The sequence below is a fragment of the Sitophilus oryzae genome, unplaced genomic scaffold, assembly GCF_002938485.1.
Source record: "Sitophilus oryzae breed Bouriz unplaced genomic scaffold, Soryzae_2.0 scaffold_1297_pilon_pilon, whole genome shotgun sequence".
Taxonomy (NCBI): Eukaryota; Metazoa; Arthropoda; class Insecta; order Coleoptera; family Curculionidae; genus Sitophilus; species Sitophilus oryzae.
This window is the reverse complement of record NW_022145945.1, coordinates 2,765,644-2,784,339: the sequence shown is the minus strand read 5'-3', so window position 1 is coordinate 2,784,339 and position 18,696 is coordinate 2,765,644. Positions and strand designations below refer to the sequence as shown.

General features: G+C 31.7%; 2 protein-coding genes across 3 annotated transcripts in view; both read right to left on the bottom strand.

The window, feature by feature from the left end:
• Positions 1–2,289: 2,289 nt before the first annotated feature.
• LOC115874555 (proteolipid protein DM beta) lies at positions 2,290–4,722 on the bottom strand. Of its 2 annotated transcripts, none has more exons than XM_030889737.1 (6): positions 4,584–4,722; positions 4,051–4,207; positions 3,834–3,993; positions 3,625–3,775; positions 3,416–3,564; positions 2,290–3,358 (listed from the first exon to the last, which is right to left on the bottom strand). In XM_030889737.1, the coding sequence occupies exons 1-6, from the start codon at positions 4,585–4,587 to the stop codon at positions 3,233–3,235; spliced, it is 747 nt and encodes a 248-aa protein (XP_030745597.1). In that variant the 5' UTR covers positions 4,588–4,722; the 3' UTR covers positions 2,290–3,232. The 2 variants fall into 2 exon arrangements, with proteins under 2 accessions (XP_030745597.1, XP_030745596.1); XM_030889736.1 differs by lacking the exon at positions 4,584–4,722 and adding an exon at positions 4,275–4,543.
• Positions 4,723–9,456: 4,734 nt separating this feature from the next.
• LOC115874553 (G1/S-specific cyclin-D2-like) overlaps positions 9,457–18,696 on the bottom strand; it is a 69,637-nt gene continuing 60,397 nt past the window's right edge. Inside the window, exon 4 of the mRNA XM_030889735.1 lies at positions 9,457–10,046. Coding sequence (XP_030745595.1) covers positions 9,736–10,046 — 311 coding nt within the window. The 3' untranslated portion in view covers positions 9,457–9,735. The remainder of the gene's footprint in view (positions 10,047–18,696) is intronic.

Here is an 18,696-nt window from a genome sequence, read left to right as displayed (position 1 = left end):
TATACCTGGCTGCTACCAATTTATCTATATTATATTTATACCTGGCTGCTACCAAAATTATACCTGGCTAGCGACCAACGAGCCGCAACCCCAAGGAAGGCAATGGCAAACCACCTTGAGTATATTTGCCTTGTAGGTCCCGTGTACTTGTGAAACACTGATGACACACATTACAAGTACATGCGAGAGTACCTAACCTACGCTCTATATAGAGTATAGCACTATAAGATACATGGCTGTCAATCTGTTAAGACATTTATAACTATTTATGAGATTCCTATAGAAATGCATTCTTATGTGGGACCCTCAATATTGCTTTAATAGTGTATAATATAATAATAAAATAAGTGAAAAAGTGCAGTAGCTGTATGTAGAGATAACATGAATATTAATTGTACATTTAAAGACTGTTCAGCCATCGTTCATCACCGTTACGTCATCATTATTTGTCAAATATGACTTATAGGGTGTGTCTGAGATTTTAAGTGCGTTCCTATATTATTGATTGAGCGAGTTCCGTTTTTTTTCGGCATTTACTCATTTTTTCTTGAACTCTTCATCAGTTAAGATTGAACTGTATGTGTTGAAATTTCTATTTTTCTAAAGCATCAGCAATTCGCTATATCATTTAAAAATACTATCAATTTGTATTTTACATAGGAATATTACACCTTTGCATCTTACTTGCTTCATACACGGCGTCCACCGGCAAGAGTGTTCTACCAGCATCTCTTTCTCGAGAAAAATCATTTATAACCTTAGCAATGAGCTGTTATTCATTTTGGTTAAATCTTTGAGGCATTCTGACAATAAAAAAAAATAATTTTGTTTTACAGCAGCAGTCAAATTTTAATTTTGACATTCATTGGTGTCCATGGATGTCTATCAATGGGCGCATTCAGTAAACACACCAGTATTAACCGGTAAAAACCTACCGATAACTTTTCATTGAACGATCAATTTACCTATACGTAAATAAACCGGAAACAAAATACAGTAGGCTCTCAAGTAATCGGTGACCATAACCGGTGAGTTACCATTGGCATTCACTTTAATTTTCTGCACCGGTGTGTTTACTGAATGCGCCCAATAAAATTATAACCAAATATAACCAAACCAAACCAAATGACAATGACAATTACTAAAAAGAATATGCAGTAATTGACGAAATGCCGTAATGACGTCACAAATCTCTTTCATCTGGTTGGCAAGTGATTGAAAGAGTTCGACAATATATGACGTGACGTTGAACAATGGCTGAACATTCTCTACATAATCAAAATCTCTGAACCATTGTGAAACGTTTTCCACTGTCATTAATTATAATAAATGTTCAAGATTAATAATTAATATAGGAAATCTGTACATAAATTTTGTATAGTGAAGATCAAATATTTTAAATTATTGTTTTTAATAATTCTTATTTGTAAGTACTTTATATAAAAAAATAGAGGTATTCATTTTAAAAAATAGCGTTTTTTTAAAGCCACACGTCTGCATTTAACGTTTTCCAGTCAGTTTTGCGTGTCAGGTAAAACGGAAGATCGTCTAGAAAAACGACGGACGTTTTTTAAATGGAATACTCTGTATGTTATTGCATTTTTACTTTCCTTTCTGATCACCTTACGTAATCCGAAGAACCTATTAAATAAGTTTTAATAGTTTCGGAGATTAAATAACATTACAGTTGATTGAAAGAATTGGGAAGATACGCAACCTAATAGGCGAATTCATGACAAGAATGACTTGATTTTTCCTTACGTCTCAAGTGCTGTACAGTGGAGACACCAATCGTTCTGCGGTCAACGCATAAAACACTGGTTTTCTCTAATTCGACCAGCGAAGGCATATCGAAGACGATGTGGATTTCAAAGCGACAGTGTTGCCATATTAAACTGTGTAAAATCTGTAATATGTTTGACGAAAATATCTTTGGATGAAAAATCCGTGTTTAATTTATTCGTGTTAAACATTGAATAACAACAAAAATAAAAATTCTTTTATAGATGGTAGTGAATATGTCGTATGATCAGAAAAAGTCGTTTTTTTTGGAAATGACGATTATTGACATCTACCATAATATTTTATAGCGATCTTCATTTCCAAGCCAACTTTGATGCCGTTCTTTGTTTAATCATATATTATATTAAATTGTTTAATGATTGAAAATCCGTATTATTAACGTACTGTACCCAAAATGCCTAAATCTACGGATTAATCAATAGTTCTGGCAACACTGTCTCCGGCAACCACTCACTCTGTCGACTGAAAGCAGAACTACAGTACAACTTTTTTACAAAAGTGTTTTTATTACAAAAGGTTACAAAAGTATACAGTCCAGCTATTATTTTACGAAATAACAAAGTTATACATCTTTTTTCTCAATGAGCCAGGTTCTTAAAAGCTAAGAACAAAATTTGAAAATATCCTTCATATATTTTTAGACTTATTAAAATATTTTCTTCATTTTATAGACAAAATATAGGCAATTTCTTGCAAAAACCCTAACATACATCTAGAAACTAAAGCTATAACCAATAATAATAAAAGAGATAACTGTATTTTACTAAATTAGTGTTCAAGCAATACTACAATCACAAAATACAAAGTACATAAACAAATAGTCCTTAATCTGGAAAATAGCTCTGAAATTCAAGCAAAATAATGAGGGTTATATACTACAATTAATTAACTAATCTAAGTGTATATAGGTAAGGTACAATAGAGGTACTAGTATTTTCATAGTAAGACAAACATAGGAATGTTACATATAGGGATATTTTTGGACGGACAAATAACACAATACAACCTAAATACTACAATAGAAATTAATAAATTAAATATTCAGTTCTAAGTTCTAAAGCTCAAGTTTACTACGTAATAAATATAACCTTAAAAATATGAAACTTTTAAAAGTAAGAATCCACTTTCATTATTGTGCAGTTACATTTTCTGTGAAAAATAGTTTAGTTCACTGTATATAAAATACAAAGATATATATTGTCACATTTCCAATATATTGTATTCTCCTACATACTAAGCAAAATATGATATATTTTCGTATTTGTGCTTAGGTTTCAACAAATGATTATGTAAAAGTGGAAAAATATACACATATATAGATATCCGGGAAATTCCTATAGCTGAGATATGTTTTAATGGGTACACTATCCATTTAAGCAATTTAAATTTGCCAGCTGAGATCAGGCATATGAATTTCCCGGGACGTATCCTAGAATTTATTTTTGCCCGACAATAAATCGGTATCATTAACCATTTGCAAGTCTTGTAACTGAAGAAACTTTTCTTGGTTCCTGATATGAGCATAGTTAGCTGACAAACACATGAGATAATGCACCTATATATAAAAAATGGCAAGTTAGATATATTTTTGGACATAAATAATAAACCTTACCAGGCTTAGAATAACCAAAACTACCGAGGCAGTAGCTAAGATAAACATTATTTCCACCTTCTCAACGTAATCTTTGCAAAAAGCTTTTACATTACTCTCGCCGGATACTTTCATGTGTTCTTGTCTCGTGCCACTTGGAAACAAAAAGTCTAAAACAAAATTTGGACAAGATTATTGATGTTAGAATAAAATAAATGATATAAACTTACAAAACTGAGTTAAATCTATATCATCCTGTAACGAAGCTACTCTAGGATTTTCACACATTTTCCAAAATACAGTAAAGACAAACGTTACAATAACTAAGAAACAGAATTTCATTAGCCAAACTATTTGAAGGATATATGTAATTCCCAAGAACTAAAAACACAGATGATTAATTAAACAATATTAAGGACAATAAAAAATTATATCGTACAATCGCACAACTTAGTCTTCCCGTTACTCTGGAACCCCAACCTCTATAAACCTTATGCCTTGTTGCACCAGTAGCCAAGAAGCCAACTGTTAAAACCATAAGACCTAGAGCTCCCATACAAGCACCAATTAATACGAATGTCATTTTCACAGTGTTTATCCTAAAAAATACATAAATTTGGGTCTATGGAATAAACAAATTAAAAAATCGACCTTACCAACCAAGCTGTGTACTGAAGACCTCACTAAACATTAGAAGTGTAAGCGTTGAACCTCGGTACATCGTACTGCAAAATATTATGATGCCCAGGGCACACATAATAGTTGCAATGAGAGTGGCATAAGGTATGCGAGTGAGACATTTTTCGCAGCAACCTGAAAGATATTTTCGAATAATTATTAACATAAACAAATAAAATAAGACCATCATTGAATGGTGTACCTCTACGATCGTCTATAGATTCTAAACAAGTTTGTACCGAATTTAAACTTAATCTAGAGTCACTGTATGTTGTATCCAGATTCGTTTCCAAATAGTTTAATGGAACTAACTGCTCTTTATTGCGGTAAGTCATTGTTAAAAGCTTGTCGCAATGTAATAATACGAGTTGATATTTTTTTATAGAATTAGCGCATTCGCACAATTAATAACTAAACAAAAGGTTAATCACTTTGATTGTAAGATAACGTCCTCGATAAGCCACACCTAGAGATTAGATAGGCGAAAGGATATATAAAAAAGAACTCTTACCCATTTTTCATATGGTTTCAGTCTTCAGTAACTTAAAACAAAGCCTCTTTCATTCATTAATTAGCAAACATCCTCCTACTTTCACTCGATATTTCAATAACAAAAAAGTTCAACAAAACCACTCAAGTGTCACATTGACATTTTGAATTTAACGAATTTTAGGGATTTTTTATTTCGTACTAGACAATAAGACGGTTATGCGTGAATATTTGGTTGCATAATCATAAATATAATTCATTGTATTTTTATTCCCTAGAATTCCGTGTGTCTACATTTTATTTTTTTTAAATTATCTATGAAATGGTTGTGTATAAGATCATACCAGAGGTATGATCATACCAAATAAACTTTTAGACGCGTGAGCTTCACCGGCTTCAAAATATTCTAATAAGGTTGCGATGAGTTTTTCTGTAATGGCTATTAAGCTATCTTGTACACTTCGCACTAAAAAGAACAATGTTCGACTGCAAGGTCTGCTAGTAAAAATGTTTAAGCTTAAAGTATCACAAAACAATTCATTTAAACCAAAAACACTTAATACAAAACTAAAGTGTCAAAACGAATGACAATGTCAGAAAATAAATAAATAAATGTGGCAACTTGACATTTTTTACAGCAGAGGTACCACTCGAATACCCATCGGGAAATTTAAATTCCAATTAGTCAGCCCGTCGCCGAATATATCCATGGTTGGTCCATCAATGAATTTAAAAATCACCCTCTCGATTACGTAACTGATGTTTACTTGATTACTTGGTATCGCTTATTAGTCATCAATGGGAGAATATAATCAATCCTCATTTCTAGGACCATTTCACGCGGTTTCTTACGCGGTTTTCAATTAAAGTATGTAAATTAAAAAAAAAACAGATATATTAGATTTTCTATCAAACTTTTTTTATTGTGAAAAAACTGTACATATCATACAAATATACTTAAAAAAAATAAATACTGATAAATTTCATTACAAAAAACTTTGGTTTCTTAAGTTACTTGTTACTTACAAGTTACAGGTATAGAATAAACACAAAACATGTTTATAATATAGATCGTTCCTTAAAAATAATCTATTAAGTAACACAACTTACATTAAACAATATAAAATATACAAAAAAATACATTGCTAAAGACTAGATAACAAAAACCAAAAAAAAAACAAATTAAAAAAATATTCCAAAAATATTAAGATACGCAAAAAATGTTTTTTTTTATAATTTTAAGTGGTTTTTGGATTGTTTTTAACTTTAATCACAATATCTGTGAAAAGTATCTATTTAATATCTGTATTCTCAGTGTAAATGGAGACGAAATAATTATTTGGTACAATAATTTACTTATAACATTAATAATAAATATTTGGGAACTTTAATAATAATAATAACCAGCCTCTATTAAGGTAATTAGTACATCTGATATGTATATACATATACGTTTTACTAAGTCGGTGTTCTTAAATAGCTAACAACAAACTATATTACAAGAAAAAAAACTGTCTTGGTGCTTATTGTACTCTGAACAATCTCAAAGCTTATAACTTTTAATACATTAAATCTTTTAAAGTGATTCTAAAGCTTTGAGATTTTTTCTATAAATTTAAGGCACAAATATAAAACTAAATCGTCTAATTCTATAAGTAGAGAGATCATAAACGCTTTAAAAAAACGAGAAAACTTGTTTCAAACAAAAAAAAACGTCTTTAACTTATAGCACACGAAGGCTCAAAAATGAGTCTTGAATATAAATATTTACAATATAAAAATACATTTATAATTAACACTAACAACAACGCACTTATCAATAGTTTGTTAAAGAGTAGAATTAGATATATCAAGTCATATTACCTATACCGGATGCGTCCCAAAAGTGGCTCCCCCTATAAGTTTTTTATTTTTTTAGATAAAAAATCCGGATTTGGTATGTTAGAATATGATATAAAATAGGATTGATTGACGTATTCAATCGTTTTCAATCACTTGTCCGGTTCTACAGCGTGATCCGCCTTCCGGTTCCTTGCCGTCATTACCGCCATTTCTGTATATCCAGTCATCGGCTTGTAAATTACGCAATGACATTGCCTTTGTTACCCCCTTTAACCATGTTTCTCGGGGTCTTCCTCGTTTTCTTTTTCCAGTTGGGATCCATTTCATTATATTCTTTGGTAGACTTTCTTCTCCCATTCTGTTGACATGCCCATACCAGATTAATTGTTTTTTTTTTTGGATTTCTTCTATGATGGTTATCTCTTTCTTCGTTATTCTACGTTACGATCACATTTTTACTTTATTTGATAGAAAATGACACTGAATAGAACAACTTTTGACATTCTCCAATATGTTTTTTTTTGAAATTGCAACATGCGGTTCAAATGACAATTTGACTCAAAATACTAAGTGTGTGATACCAAATTATTTGTAAAAAAATGTTTTTTTCAAATATACTGATGAGCCACTCTCGTTCCATTTGAAAAAAAATCAGATATGATTAAAAATACGATTTTTATATACATATCTTTTAATCGGCCATACATATCTTTTAATCCGCCAGGACAAGACATTAAAACATTAGAAAATCAAATCCATTTTTCCAAGGCTTCTTGATTAAAAATTAGCGTTTTAAACACAACCATGGCACTCGATCTAGATTGAAATTTAAAATACAATTTTGTTTTAAGCGAAAATGTCAAAAGTTGACATATGATATGTTTTTTTATACAGAGTGTTATTTCCTATCGAATAATGTTAAAAAATAACGAGAGCGTCATTTAAAAATCAAAAGTTGAAACAGGATGTGGCCAAAAAGAATTGAATACATCAATCAATCCTAATTTATGTCATATACTAACATACCAAATGTCGTTTTTTTTATCTAAAAAAAAATAAAAAAGTTATAGGGGTGAGCCACTTTTAAGACGCACCCGGTATAAAAATTAAGTTCAGCTTTTTTACTGAAATCAACAATATTACTCAGTATTTTTAGGTTTCTTGTATTGAACACCCTGTATAGGAAACCAATTATTGATGTATAAAAAGAAATTTATAAAAGATCATTAAAGAATTTAAATTGAATTATAAATAATAAAATATTGTAATAACTTTGTTATTTTTCGACTTTAAAACATTTCGAGAAGACCGACAGTCAACCTGCTTTTTAACTGAAAGTATATTAAATGTAACAATAACTTTAAAAAACTGAACGATGTAGTAACAGTGCTGATTTTGAATTTTACAATAACTTTTGGAACCCAGTAATAATTGTTGATATCATAAAATCAATTATTAGTGTCAAAAGGAGTAAAAATATTAAATTTTAAAAACAACATACACGCCTGATACCTATCAAATTCTACTATTAGGCAGTGAAATATCATGGTCTGATAAAAATACACCTGAAATTCGGTTGGATATAAGTGATACAAAAAAAACAGCGTCACAGTGACCTTTGAAATGACAATAGATGATAATTTCTCTGTTTCGAATGTCAGCGTAATACCGTTTTTACAGTCATATCTTTTTTTTTAATATTTCTTAACCAAACGTAAAACAAAAAGTATTTTTATTGGTGTTTTATGAGGGCTGTCTTTTATATTTTGCATATAGAAACATAGCAGGCGTCTTGTCAACATATACCAAATGTCAAAATTAACTGTCATCTTTAGTTAACTTAACGCCAAAGTTTTAAGGTCTACGTTCTGTCGCTGGCTGCACTGGTTGACACTTCAAAGAACCAATGAGAGTTGTACTAAATTTAAAATTGACAGCTGTTTGAATTTCGACAACAAATCTCATTGGTTCATTTGACGTGTCGAAAGTCAATTAAAGGGAAATTTTGGACCAGCCGATTTTGAGTAATTTAAGAAAGATTGCATTTATTTTTAAATTAAAACCGAACAGGTAACAATCAAACACCTGTCAAAAACTGATATAACTTAGGTTTACAAGCTGTAATTTTGTCATTGTCAAAAGTAATTTAATTTCAATATTCAGGGGAAATTAACCGAAACATGTCAGATACACTGTCTAAGCTATTTCCCGCGCAGTCCCATTTTATCATGCCCACTTTTTCTTTATGTGTATAACAATGAATTATTACTATACTCTGTTTTTTTTCTCAGGTAAGATTTCGACAGACGATGACAGAAGAAAAGCAGACGACGTCCCATACCAATCTATTTATTTTACTAAAAAAAAGTTTCTAATATTTTTTAAGTTAACTATGGATGGGTTAAATATAAATCCGTCATACGTCGTCTCTTGCTGTTTTTAACCAGTTTTATTGATTTATTTCAAAGATGACAGATCATATTTCAATTTTATTGGTTTGACGGAACGATGAACGACAAACGGACGCCAATGCGGATAAACTCGCCTTTAGATTTTTGAGGCTTGTCAAAGTCTTGCCAAATTATAGGTTATAATTTTGTGTCAACTTATGTCAAATACCCTGCGTTTTCGAAGATGATGCATTTTGATTCGTGTTATTACGCCTGTTTTGTGTCTTTTGAAGTCAAGTGGAGGAAAACTCGAGGGAAAATTAACCGTAGACCCACTGCACAGTTTATAGTTAATACACGCTGACCAGGCAGAAAGTCTTATACACCTTAGTCTTATACTTAAAATGACAGACACATCTATCACTGTCAAGGATCTTGTCGTTGGACAGACTATAGTACTGAATATTAAAATTTTATTAAAATTATGCTACGTTCGAAAATGACGCTGAAAACTTAAGGTGTTTGACTGGTGTTTGATTGTTATCTATGAGTTTAAATTTAAAAGTCGATTCAGTTTTTCTCAAATTACTCAAAATCGTCTAGTCCAAAATTGTTCAAATTTGGCATGTGTATTTACCATACATAAATCTTTAAAAAATCTATTTACGGCGTCGCTGTAAAATCAATAGGGGAGCCAATATCTGAACAGTTGAAAATTTGCATGGAATTTCCTATGTTTCCAACGATGATGCACCAGCCGGTATATGCAAAATATAAAAGACAACCCTCGTACAAAATATGAGACAACAAATTATTTTGAACTTTAACCATACACATATTATACCATTTTCTCCTCATTAAGTAACTTTTAAACCAATATGGTTTCAAATAAAGCTGTACTCTTCAGACATTATCCAATTTTTGACTTACGACATTGGCATATCAAAAATACACATTCTCCACCTCGGTAGGTGTCTCTGGTTGACCGTATCCCGGACTTTCGTATCCAGCAGGTTGATGTTTCGTCGAAGATTGTTCAGGTTGACTTTGCGCTGGCGCTGCAGGACTGGCAACCTTATCAACCACATTATCAACGATGTTGATCAGACGCTCGATGGTGTCGACGCTGACGTTGAGCATTTGACAGATGTCTTTGACGGCCACGATTTGGCAGGGCAGTTTGAGGCCTCGGATGGCCGAACTTAGGCAAGCAGCCGCTATTACGGAGGGGGTTGTCCTGATAAGGGATGGTTCTGAAACAATAGAAATATAATCAATAACACATTGAAAAATCGACGTATTTTGATTTGAATTAAAAAAACCTTAATATCATATGATCGAAAAAAAAACGACGTCAAAGACGGCTGGGGAATAACAATCGATGCTAATTTTGTCGAGGTCAAGTCCTAGACGTCATTTATTTGGCGCTCACTGCCAGTTTGCCTTAAGAAGGTTGTAATTTATTTTTATATTGTGTAAAAATGATCTTTAAATGGTGTAGTTAAGATTGTAGTCTAGAAACATTCTATCCTGTTTTAATCTTTCCATAATTATAATGTTATTTTTTGACAAGTTTTATGTTAACTTATAGTAAATGACGTCTAGAGATTGACCTCTCCAAAATTATTATCGATTGTCATTTCCCAGCAGTCTTGGACGCCGTTTTTTCTCGATCATACGGTAGATAAACAATAGAAGGTAGACTAACAATATATTGGTTTGTTTTGACTCAACATATACAAGCAAAACGTAAACAAACTTAATGTCCACTACAGAGTTAATATATCCCAAGATTTGGGGTCATTGGCGTAGTTTCGTTTATTTTTTTTACTTATTCAAAGTGGTCGAATTTTGGAATCGAGCAAAATATCAAGTATGCTATATTTTTGGAAGGGTAATTTTAAATTCTTTTTAATTAATTAAAAATATACAGGGTGCTCCACATAAAAAATAAAATTTTCTGCTGATTATTAATTTTAAAAAAATTATACTTAAACTGTTAATTTCTACGTAAAAAGGTGTTTTGGAAATGTTTTCATAAAAATACAAAATTTTCCATAACAAAAAAGTTACAGCGATTTGTTAAAAATGCACATTTTTGAAAACACCCCGTAACTCCGAAACGGTAACAGATATCGATGTGCGGTTTTCACCATCATGTTTTTGATAAAAATTGAGCTCCAGACACCGATATTAGTTTTTGTCATCTCCTATAGAAAAAGCTGTTTCCCTTTAAAAGCGTCCAATATGACAACAGAAAAGTTAAAAAAATATACTGTTAGTATGTAAAAAAGTTATATCGAATACGATCTGTATTCACCCAGGAAGTATGGCCTAAATTATAATTATATATAAAAAGAGCACGTGGCAGTTTGTGAGCCTTCTGTTCGTAATGTTAAAACTTCTTTTACGCTTGAGTACTCCTCCTTGTCTGCACACGACATTTGGTCGTACTGGAACAAATGGAGACCAAATTAAAAAAGTTTTTTGGACGCGATAACTCTACTTAATTACTGTCTTAAGACAACCATCAGCACTTACTAATACTGGAATAATCTAAATTAAATTTTTGTTATAGAATTTTTGCCAAGGAAAAAGTTATACGGATATCAAAAAATGCACCACCATATTTCACGGGGAAAAAGTTCCTATAAACACGAGTGCAGAAATGCGTAATTATATGTAAGTATATGTTAAATATACGTATATTATTATATGGATGTTAAACTTATAAAACAAACTCTTAAAAGATTTTCTTTTGTAATATCTTAAGAGTCCATTTCACTAGTCCGAAAAAGTAACAAAATAAGCGTTCGGCATTTAATGTTTTATGTAAAACTGGCTAGGTATTTTTACACACATGAAGAAGGAAATTAAAGGTAAAGGATTATACTATATCCGTATTGTAGCACATTTTTAGACAACTTCTTTATTTTTAAGATTTTGATGGTCAAACATCAACAAAATATTCCTTATGTTTGGACTAAATTTTCTCGAAAATAAAGACATAATTTAAAATTCCGTTACAATACGGAAATAGATTGAAGTTTTGTGATTACAGTGATATATAATTTATATGGTTTTGTAACAAATTGCTCTCTATTTTATGGCAAATTCTGAAGCTCTATAAACCTTAATCAAGCCTTAATCAAAGCACGTGTGTTTAGAATTTTGGTCGTGGCTTAACATGACAGAATTGGGCTAAGACTTCTGAAATATAATATATATTTCCTTCGGAGGTTTAAAAGAGCAATTGAAGAAATATTTAACGGTGTTTGTTAGTGCGTTATCCGCAACCTTTAATTTTTAAAAGTCCAGATTTAAAGGCCAATTAAACTAGAATAAGTCACTATAACGCGTTAGAAGTTGTTCAACTTTCCTCGCGAAGAACTTTCGTGATTTAATACTTGTTGCGTACTAGCGTAACGCCCTAAAGGTACGAGCCACAGAGCATGATTGGCGGTATGAAATAACAGGTTTCGTTATAAAATAACAATAAAACTATTCATAATTTATGATTTGAATCTAATTTGAAGATGGCTTGCGCCAAGTAATGAGCTTTTGTTTTTATAAAAATGTTCACAAGCGACGCTTTTGTCGGCAAAAAAAGATCCATGTCATATATGATACATTTTTAGCCGACCATACCAACTGGTAGGCTATTAAGATCGACAATTTTTTTTTCATTTCACTCAAAATGAGTTATTTGGGTCATTTATGACACCATGACAAAATATTTTCATGGTGTCTGTCTGTCTGTCCGTCTGTCTGTAACACGATAACTGAAAAACCGCTAAACCGATTTTAACTGTTGCTGTTTAACCAAATTTGGCACAAAAATACTGTGGCACCCGAGAATCTGGCTATTAGTTTTTGGTGGCGGTGGGGGGTTGGTAAGGGGGTTAAAAAATTTTAAAAATCGTAACTCCAAAATTACAGTAGCTAGCGAAACGCTGTTTTCAATTTAAAAGTAGGGATAATATTTGCAACAAAATTTGTAATAACATCGAAATCAGCCAAAGTCGCAGTTTTGAGATAAAAAATTGAAAAAATTAATTTATGTACTTTGAAACTAAAAAACTGCCTATCAACTTTTTTAACATATTTTATGCATGGGCGGACTAAAAATATATTTCCTCCCGGCGCCAATTTTTTAAATTCTAAATAAAAATGATTTACCTTCGCTATTTATTTTTAATTCTAAATAAAAATACTGATTTAAATCCCTCTAGCTTTTAAAAATTAAATAAACCTGTTTTTCATCATTTTCTATTAAAATCTAACAATTTTCTTTCAGTGTGAAATGCTGTTCAAGGCGCACGGATGTCAAACGTGACGTCACGCAATTAGTTCCCATTTGACCAATGCTATTCAAAGCTCTTTGTCGCTTCTGTATGGTGTATATTCTGTGACGCGGTTTTCAATTTAAAATTAGGGATAATATTTGCAACAAAATTTGTAATAACATCAAAATCAGCCAAAGTCGCAGTTTTTGAGATAAAAAAAAAATTAATTTATGTACTTTGAAACTAAAAAAAACTGCCTATCAACTTTTTATTAACATATTTTAATATGGGCGGCTATACGTGCCTCCCGGCGCCAATTTTTTTAAATAACGTGTATACCTTCGTAACGGGTAAATTTCTTGAAAATAATTCTAGGGATTTCGGATTTCACCACTGGAAGAAAATCTAGAAAATAAAAAAAATATTTTTTGTAAAATTTCTGGCTTGAGTCCAAACGGAAACCAACTTACCAGTTTTTTTTTTACTAGTAAAACAAATTTGCGTAACCGACGAAAAATGCTTAACGTTTCAGGAGGTAAGAACTGTTTATATATCGATATTTCTCTGATATTTATCAAACTATTGCAACTTCTGTGAAAGTGCATCGTCCTCAAGGGACAGGTGTGCTGTCCAGACGCATCGGTCTCGTTTTTTCGAGCCCTTTCTTCTTTCAACATCGTTTTTCGTGGTCGCCGGTCTCTCCCAGAAAGAAAACCCTTCTTTTCTTCCCTTTCCAATTCTATTGTCTAGCTGTTTCGTTTCGATTTCACTGTTCGCGCGTCAGGAATATATTTTTAATTGTCGCAGGGTCCTAGAACCCTAGATCATGTAAATGCCTTCGTAGATACCTCTACACAACAAATATTTTGTTATTATTGTTCTGTTTGGGAGCAAAACAAAACACTAGTTCACCACAATTCACCAAAATAGTTTACTTACTGAACGTGCGTTTCGCTAACCATGTTAGCATCATCAGTAAATGATTAAAACTAGTAAGTTTTAATCATTTGATGATTACATTTGGGGGTTGGTTTATTCTTTTTATTTTTTTTTGTTTCCGACGACGGAAAGAGATACACTTTCCGAAACGTTAAGCATTTTTTTGTTTGTTAGGCAAATTTGAATATCTTTAAACCTAACTTCTGACAAGTAGTTTACGTTTGGGATTAACGCAGAAATGTTTACATAAAATGACTTATTTTATTTTGTAGATTTTCTTGCAGTGGCGAAAAAGTCCGAAAAACCCATATAGGATTTTTTGGAGAAATGTTTACAAAACACAACTATTTTATTTTGTAGATATTCTTACTACAGTGGCGAAATACCCCCTGTATAATACTCCCGACTTTTTTGGAGAGATGAATCCGCCACAGAGGTATAGACACGTTTTACCCTGTATATGTCGACATCATAGGAGGGAGTTATTATGGCTTTATCTAGGAAAGGATATATCTAAAGGTAAAACAAACCAACCCTTCTTTTTATGCCGTCCTAGGAAAATGCCGACCCTTCTTAGACGCTTTTTCCACCCTGTGCAAGGGTAGGCTATAGAGGCAAAAAAAACAGGGTGGCGTGGCATAATGAGATGTAAATCGGGTAACGGTTAAAACTTTTACGATGTTATAATTTGGCCAATTTATTTAGATTACGAATTTATACGAGGCATATGCAGAGTGCGAGGCCTGGCGTCAAAGAAAAATGAAAAATAAGGCAGTTAAAACGAAGGCTGTTGCGCCTGTGACAATGGCAAGCAATTAGACAGGCTTGTTAGGGACAGGTTTTGTGACGGAATAATTTGGTCGTTTCTTTTAATCCCGATTTTATATAACGTTGTAATTACTAATAAATAGACTGAAGAAGCTTTGAATATATTCTTTGAAAAATTATTTATTTGATTAAAATAGATATCCTATTTTTCGTAAAAAGTCGATACAATATATTCAGTCTCAGACAGCGGCAGACCCACGGGGGGCTTTGGAAGCTCAAGCCACCCCCTTCGTTTCAGCCAATAATACGATATTATTAATTTATTTAGTTATAAACGACTCTGGAATATATAATTTGAGTAATATTTTGTGTCTCTATCCTTAAAACATCCCGTGCAATAATTTCGTGACAAAATTTTCCTAAAACATTATTTTTAGATGAAAACCATATGTCTCCTAAATATTTTGTTTTTTTGGCTCATGTCAACACATGCCTTGGTTAATTTTTAAGACATGGTTCTGATCGAAAAATAATGTTTTAGGAAAATTTGCCCACGACATTATTGCACAGGGTGTTTTAAGGTTAGGGTAAAAAACAACCCTTCAATTAACCCTGTATAATGTATAATAAGCCAAACACTAAAGTTTATAAAAAACCGAGTTTATGAATTAAAGTTGATAGATTTATATATAGTTTGCTAAAAAAATCCTGAAAATAGGGCTAAAAGCAAGAAAAAATATAACACTTTAAAAACTTGACGAAAAAATTTCCGTTGCGTTTTTTTCGCATCTGAGTGTATAAGCGATACCAATTAAACTTTTAGTTACGTAATCGAGGGCGCGATTTTTAAATTCATTTTTGCCAACCGTGGATATGACCATATTCGGCGCCGGGCTGACTAACCGAAATATAAATCTCCCGTTGGGGATTCAGGTGGTAGCTCTGCTGTAAAAAATGTCAAGTTGCCACAGTTATTTATTTCATGGCATTGTCATTCGTTTTGACATTTTTAACTCTATGGTTTTGACACTTTAATTTAACATGATAATGAGATACCTAACTATGCTTTACGTCCTTCTTGTCATTCATAGCCATACTCTGCAGATTTGCTCGATAAATAATTGTTTTACGCTACATTTCAAGGAAATCTAGTCATCTCGCCCATTCAACAGCTGTTGTACTATTCCATTCAGAATTATGGGTACAATATTCCCCGCATTTTTATCTAGAAATTCGCATTTATCATCTGAGTAAGTTCCGAGAATTATATAATGTGGTTACTTTTCTGGCATAATGTTTTGATTTTTAATTAGATAACACATAAACCTGGTAACATTCTTTCGAGTATTTATTTAAATAAACTTGTTTTTTTGTACACTTTCGATTTTCTAGACGTTTTTATCGTTTTATGTCTTTTTAGGCGTGGGAACGTATTTTGACAAGATTATTTTAAATATTACGATCATGAGGAATTCAATGAGGAATTCAACTTATTTATCAAGTAAAAAAAACTAAAACAATATAACTATAATTTTAGTAAGTATAAGTTCACTAATTATTTCCATATACATACAGATAGACTACAATCATTAACCAAAGATATACAGGGCGAGTCTTAAATAAGTGCAAATATTTTCAGGGTTGGTAGATTTCGATAAAAGAAACATATTTTCTCTTTGCCGTTTTTCAAGTAAGTCTAAAATAACCGAGATATTTTACTTAAAAATTAAAAAAAAAATATTTTTTCGATTAAATTTTGAACCACTAATCTTTTCTGTGTTTTCTTTCTTATAAGTTTGATCTACTACCTATGTTGCCGTTTTATAAAGATATTATGTTTTCAACTAAAAATTAAAATAATTTCCAAATTTTTCAAAAAATTCCAAATTTTGAATTTTTTTTTCGCGAAAAAAAACTCATAAACGTGTTATGAGTATACGTCGAAATATACTACCCCTAAAATACTCGCACTTATTTAAGACTCACCCTGTATAAAAATGTAAACAAAACGTTTGTTTATTTACCAACGATTATTTACAGTTTGATTTTACCACAAATATCCTTATTTTCAAGATTTTATGCCTTTGGCTTAGTTTAGGGATCTTCGTAAAAACAAAAATGAGAGTGTTATAAATAAATAAAAAATAAAAATAAGAAAAAATATAGAAATATAAACAGTTAGATGAGACCGCCGACGAAAAACTAATTGCGGTTTAAAAAAAATATTAGCAGACCTTGCAGACCAACATTGTTCTTTAGAGGCTCTTTTAGTGCGAAGTGTACAAGATAGCTTAATAGCCGTAAAAAACTCATCGCAACTTTATTAGAATATTTTGAACAGGAAAGCGGTAGTAATGGTCCTTTATGTCCCTTAAGTACTGTTAAGGAGATGAGTATTGTCGATGTAAATAATAACTGTTTATATACTTAAAATTAATTTATTTTTGTTTCCTAAAATATTTTGATTAAAAAAAACAAAAACTGTCTTTTTTAAAAAGAGTTTTTGGTTTTATAATAAATGACGGTCCGTGTCTTTTTATCTATCAACCAGAAAAATAACCACAACAATGGCTGAATCTCTAAGACAATGTCATACAGAGTGTTTACGTTGATCCAATAAAAATAAAAAAATAAAGAAAAAAACCAAAAGGTCGAAACGAGGCATGACCATCTGTCTACGAGGTTAATGACGCCCCAAACGTCATTCGAAGGTTCCTTAACCCCCTCTCTAGTATCGAGGAAAACACAAGGTAAGGGGCGTGTACCAAAGGAACAGGTGTATCTGCACGTATATTATGGTGGAGGAATGGTAGATACTACGGAAATTAGATAAAAAATAGAAATGATCGACTTGGGGACCACATGACGGCGTTTGGGGTGCATTTCGTATGACGCAGGTGGATGTTGTACCGTGTTTTTACATGCGTGTATATACAGGGTAAAACAATTCAAAAAGTGTAGTTATCGGACAGGGGCGTAGATAGGTGTATGCTATGGGGGTGGTACTATGATTAAGTCGCAAAAAAAATCGCCGTCGGAATTTTTTTGTCGAATTAAAACGACGGCGATTTTTTTGTCTTCAAAAAGATATAAAAACATAACACAAAAATTAAAATATAGATTTGTAAATAACATAAACAAAAATAAAACAACGACGTTTATTAGTTAATTTTCTATAAACTATAAAAAAACTCTAAACTATCAAAAAAAACTATAAAAACTATAAACTATAAATAAAACTACAAAACAAAATCAAGTTTTCTAGTACTCTGTTTGGAAAACCTATCAATAACAGCATCAACATTTATTTCAATATCTTTATGGATATTGATTAGAGTTAACCCCACTAATCTGTCCTGGCCAATAAGAACACTTTGTGTGCTTTTAATTAGGTCGAACATATTATAAACGATAAATCAACATAATTAAAAGCATACAAAGTGTTCTTATATGTCGGATTTTAATTAAAAAAAATCCTTTCATAGTCAATGACTATTTCAATTCTCGTATCTCGTCAAGCGTCAGGGGGGGGGTACTGTCCCCCAGTACCCCCCCCCCTTATCTACGCCCTTGCTATCGGAGATATCTAGCAGACAAAAATAATTCTATCAGAAAAATCTTAAATACATACACATTGTTGAAAAGTTATAGCACATGCTACGTCAGTTTTTGGTTTCAAAATTCAATTTGACAGCACCACAATTGATTATTACCAGTTAAAGCACATATATTGCATTTTTAAGTTTAAGCTTTCTATGGTACGTATATTTTTATTGCCAAAAATCTATGCTTGGCCTTGTGAGATAACGTGTAAATAAGGAAGCAGTTTGTTTATACCGGGTGTGTACAAAAATGGCTCAACCCTATTTTTTCAGATAAAAAAGGGAATTTGGTATGATAGTATATGACA

Coding starts and splice junctions, on each gene's coding strand:
- LOC115874555 (XM_030889736.1), bottom strand. CDS start 4,407: ATGACTTACCGCAATAAAGAGCAGTTAGTTCCATTAAACTATTTGGAA. Junction 3,994..4,050: donor TTCAGTACACAGCTTGGTTG/GTAAGGTCGATT, acceptor TGTATTTTTTAG/GATAAACACTGTGAAAATGA. Junction 3,565..3,624: donor TATAGATTTAACTCAGTTTT/GTAAGTTTATAT, acceptor ATTTTGTTTTAG/ACTTTTTGTTTCCAAGTGGC.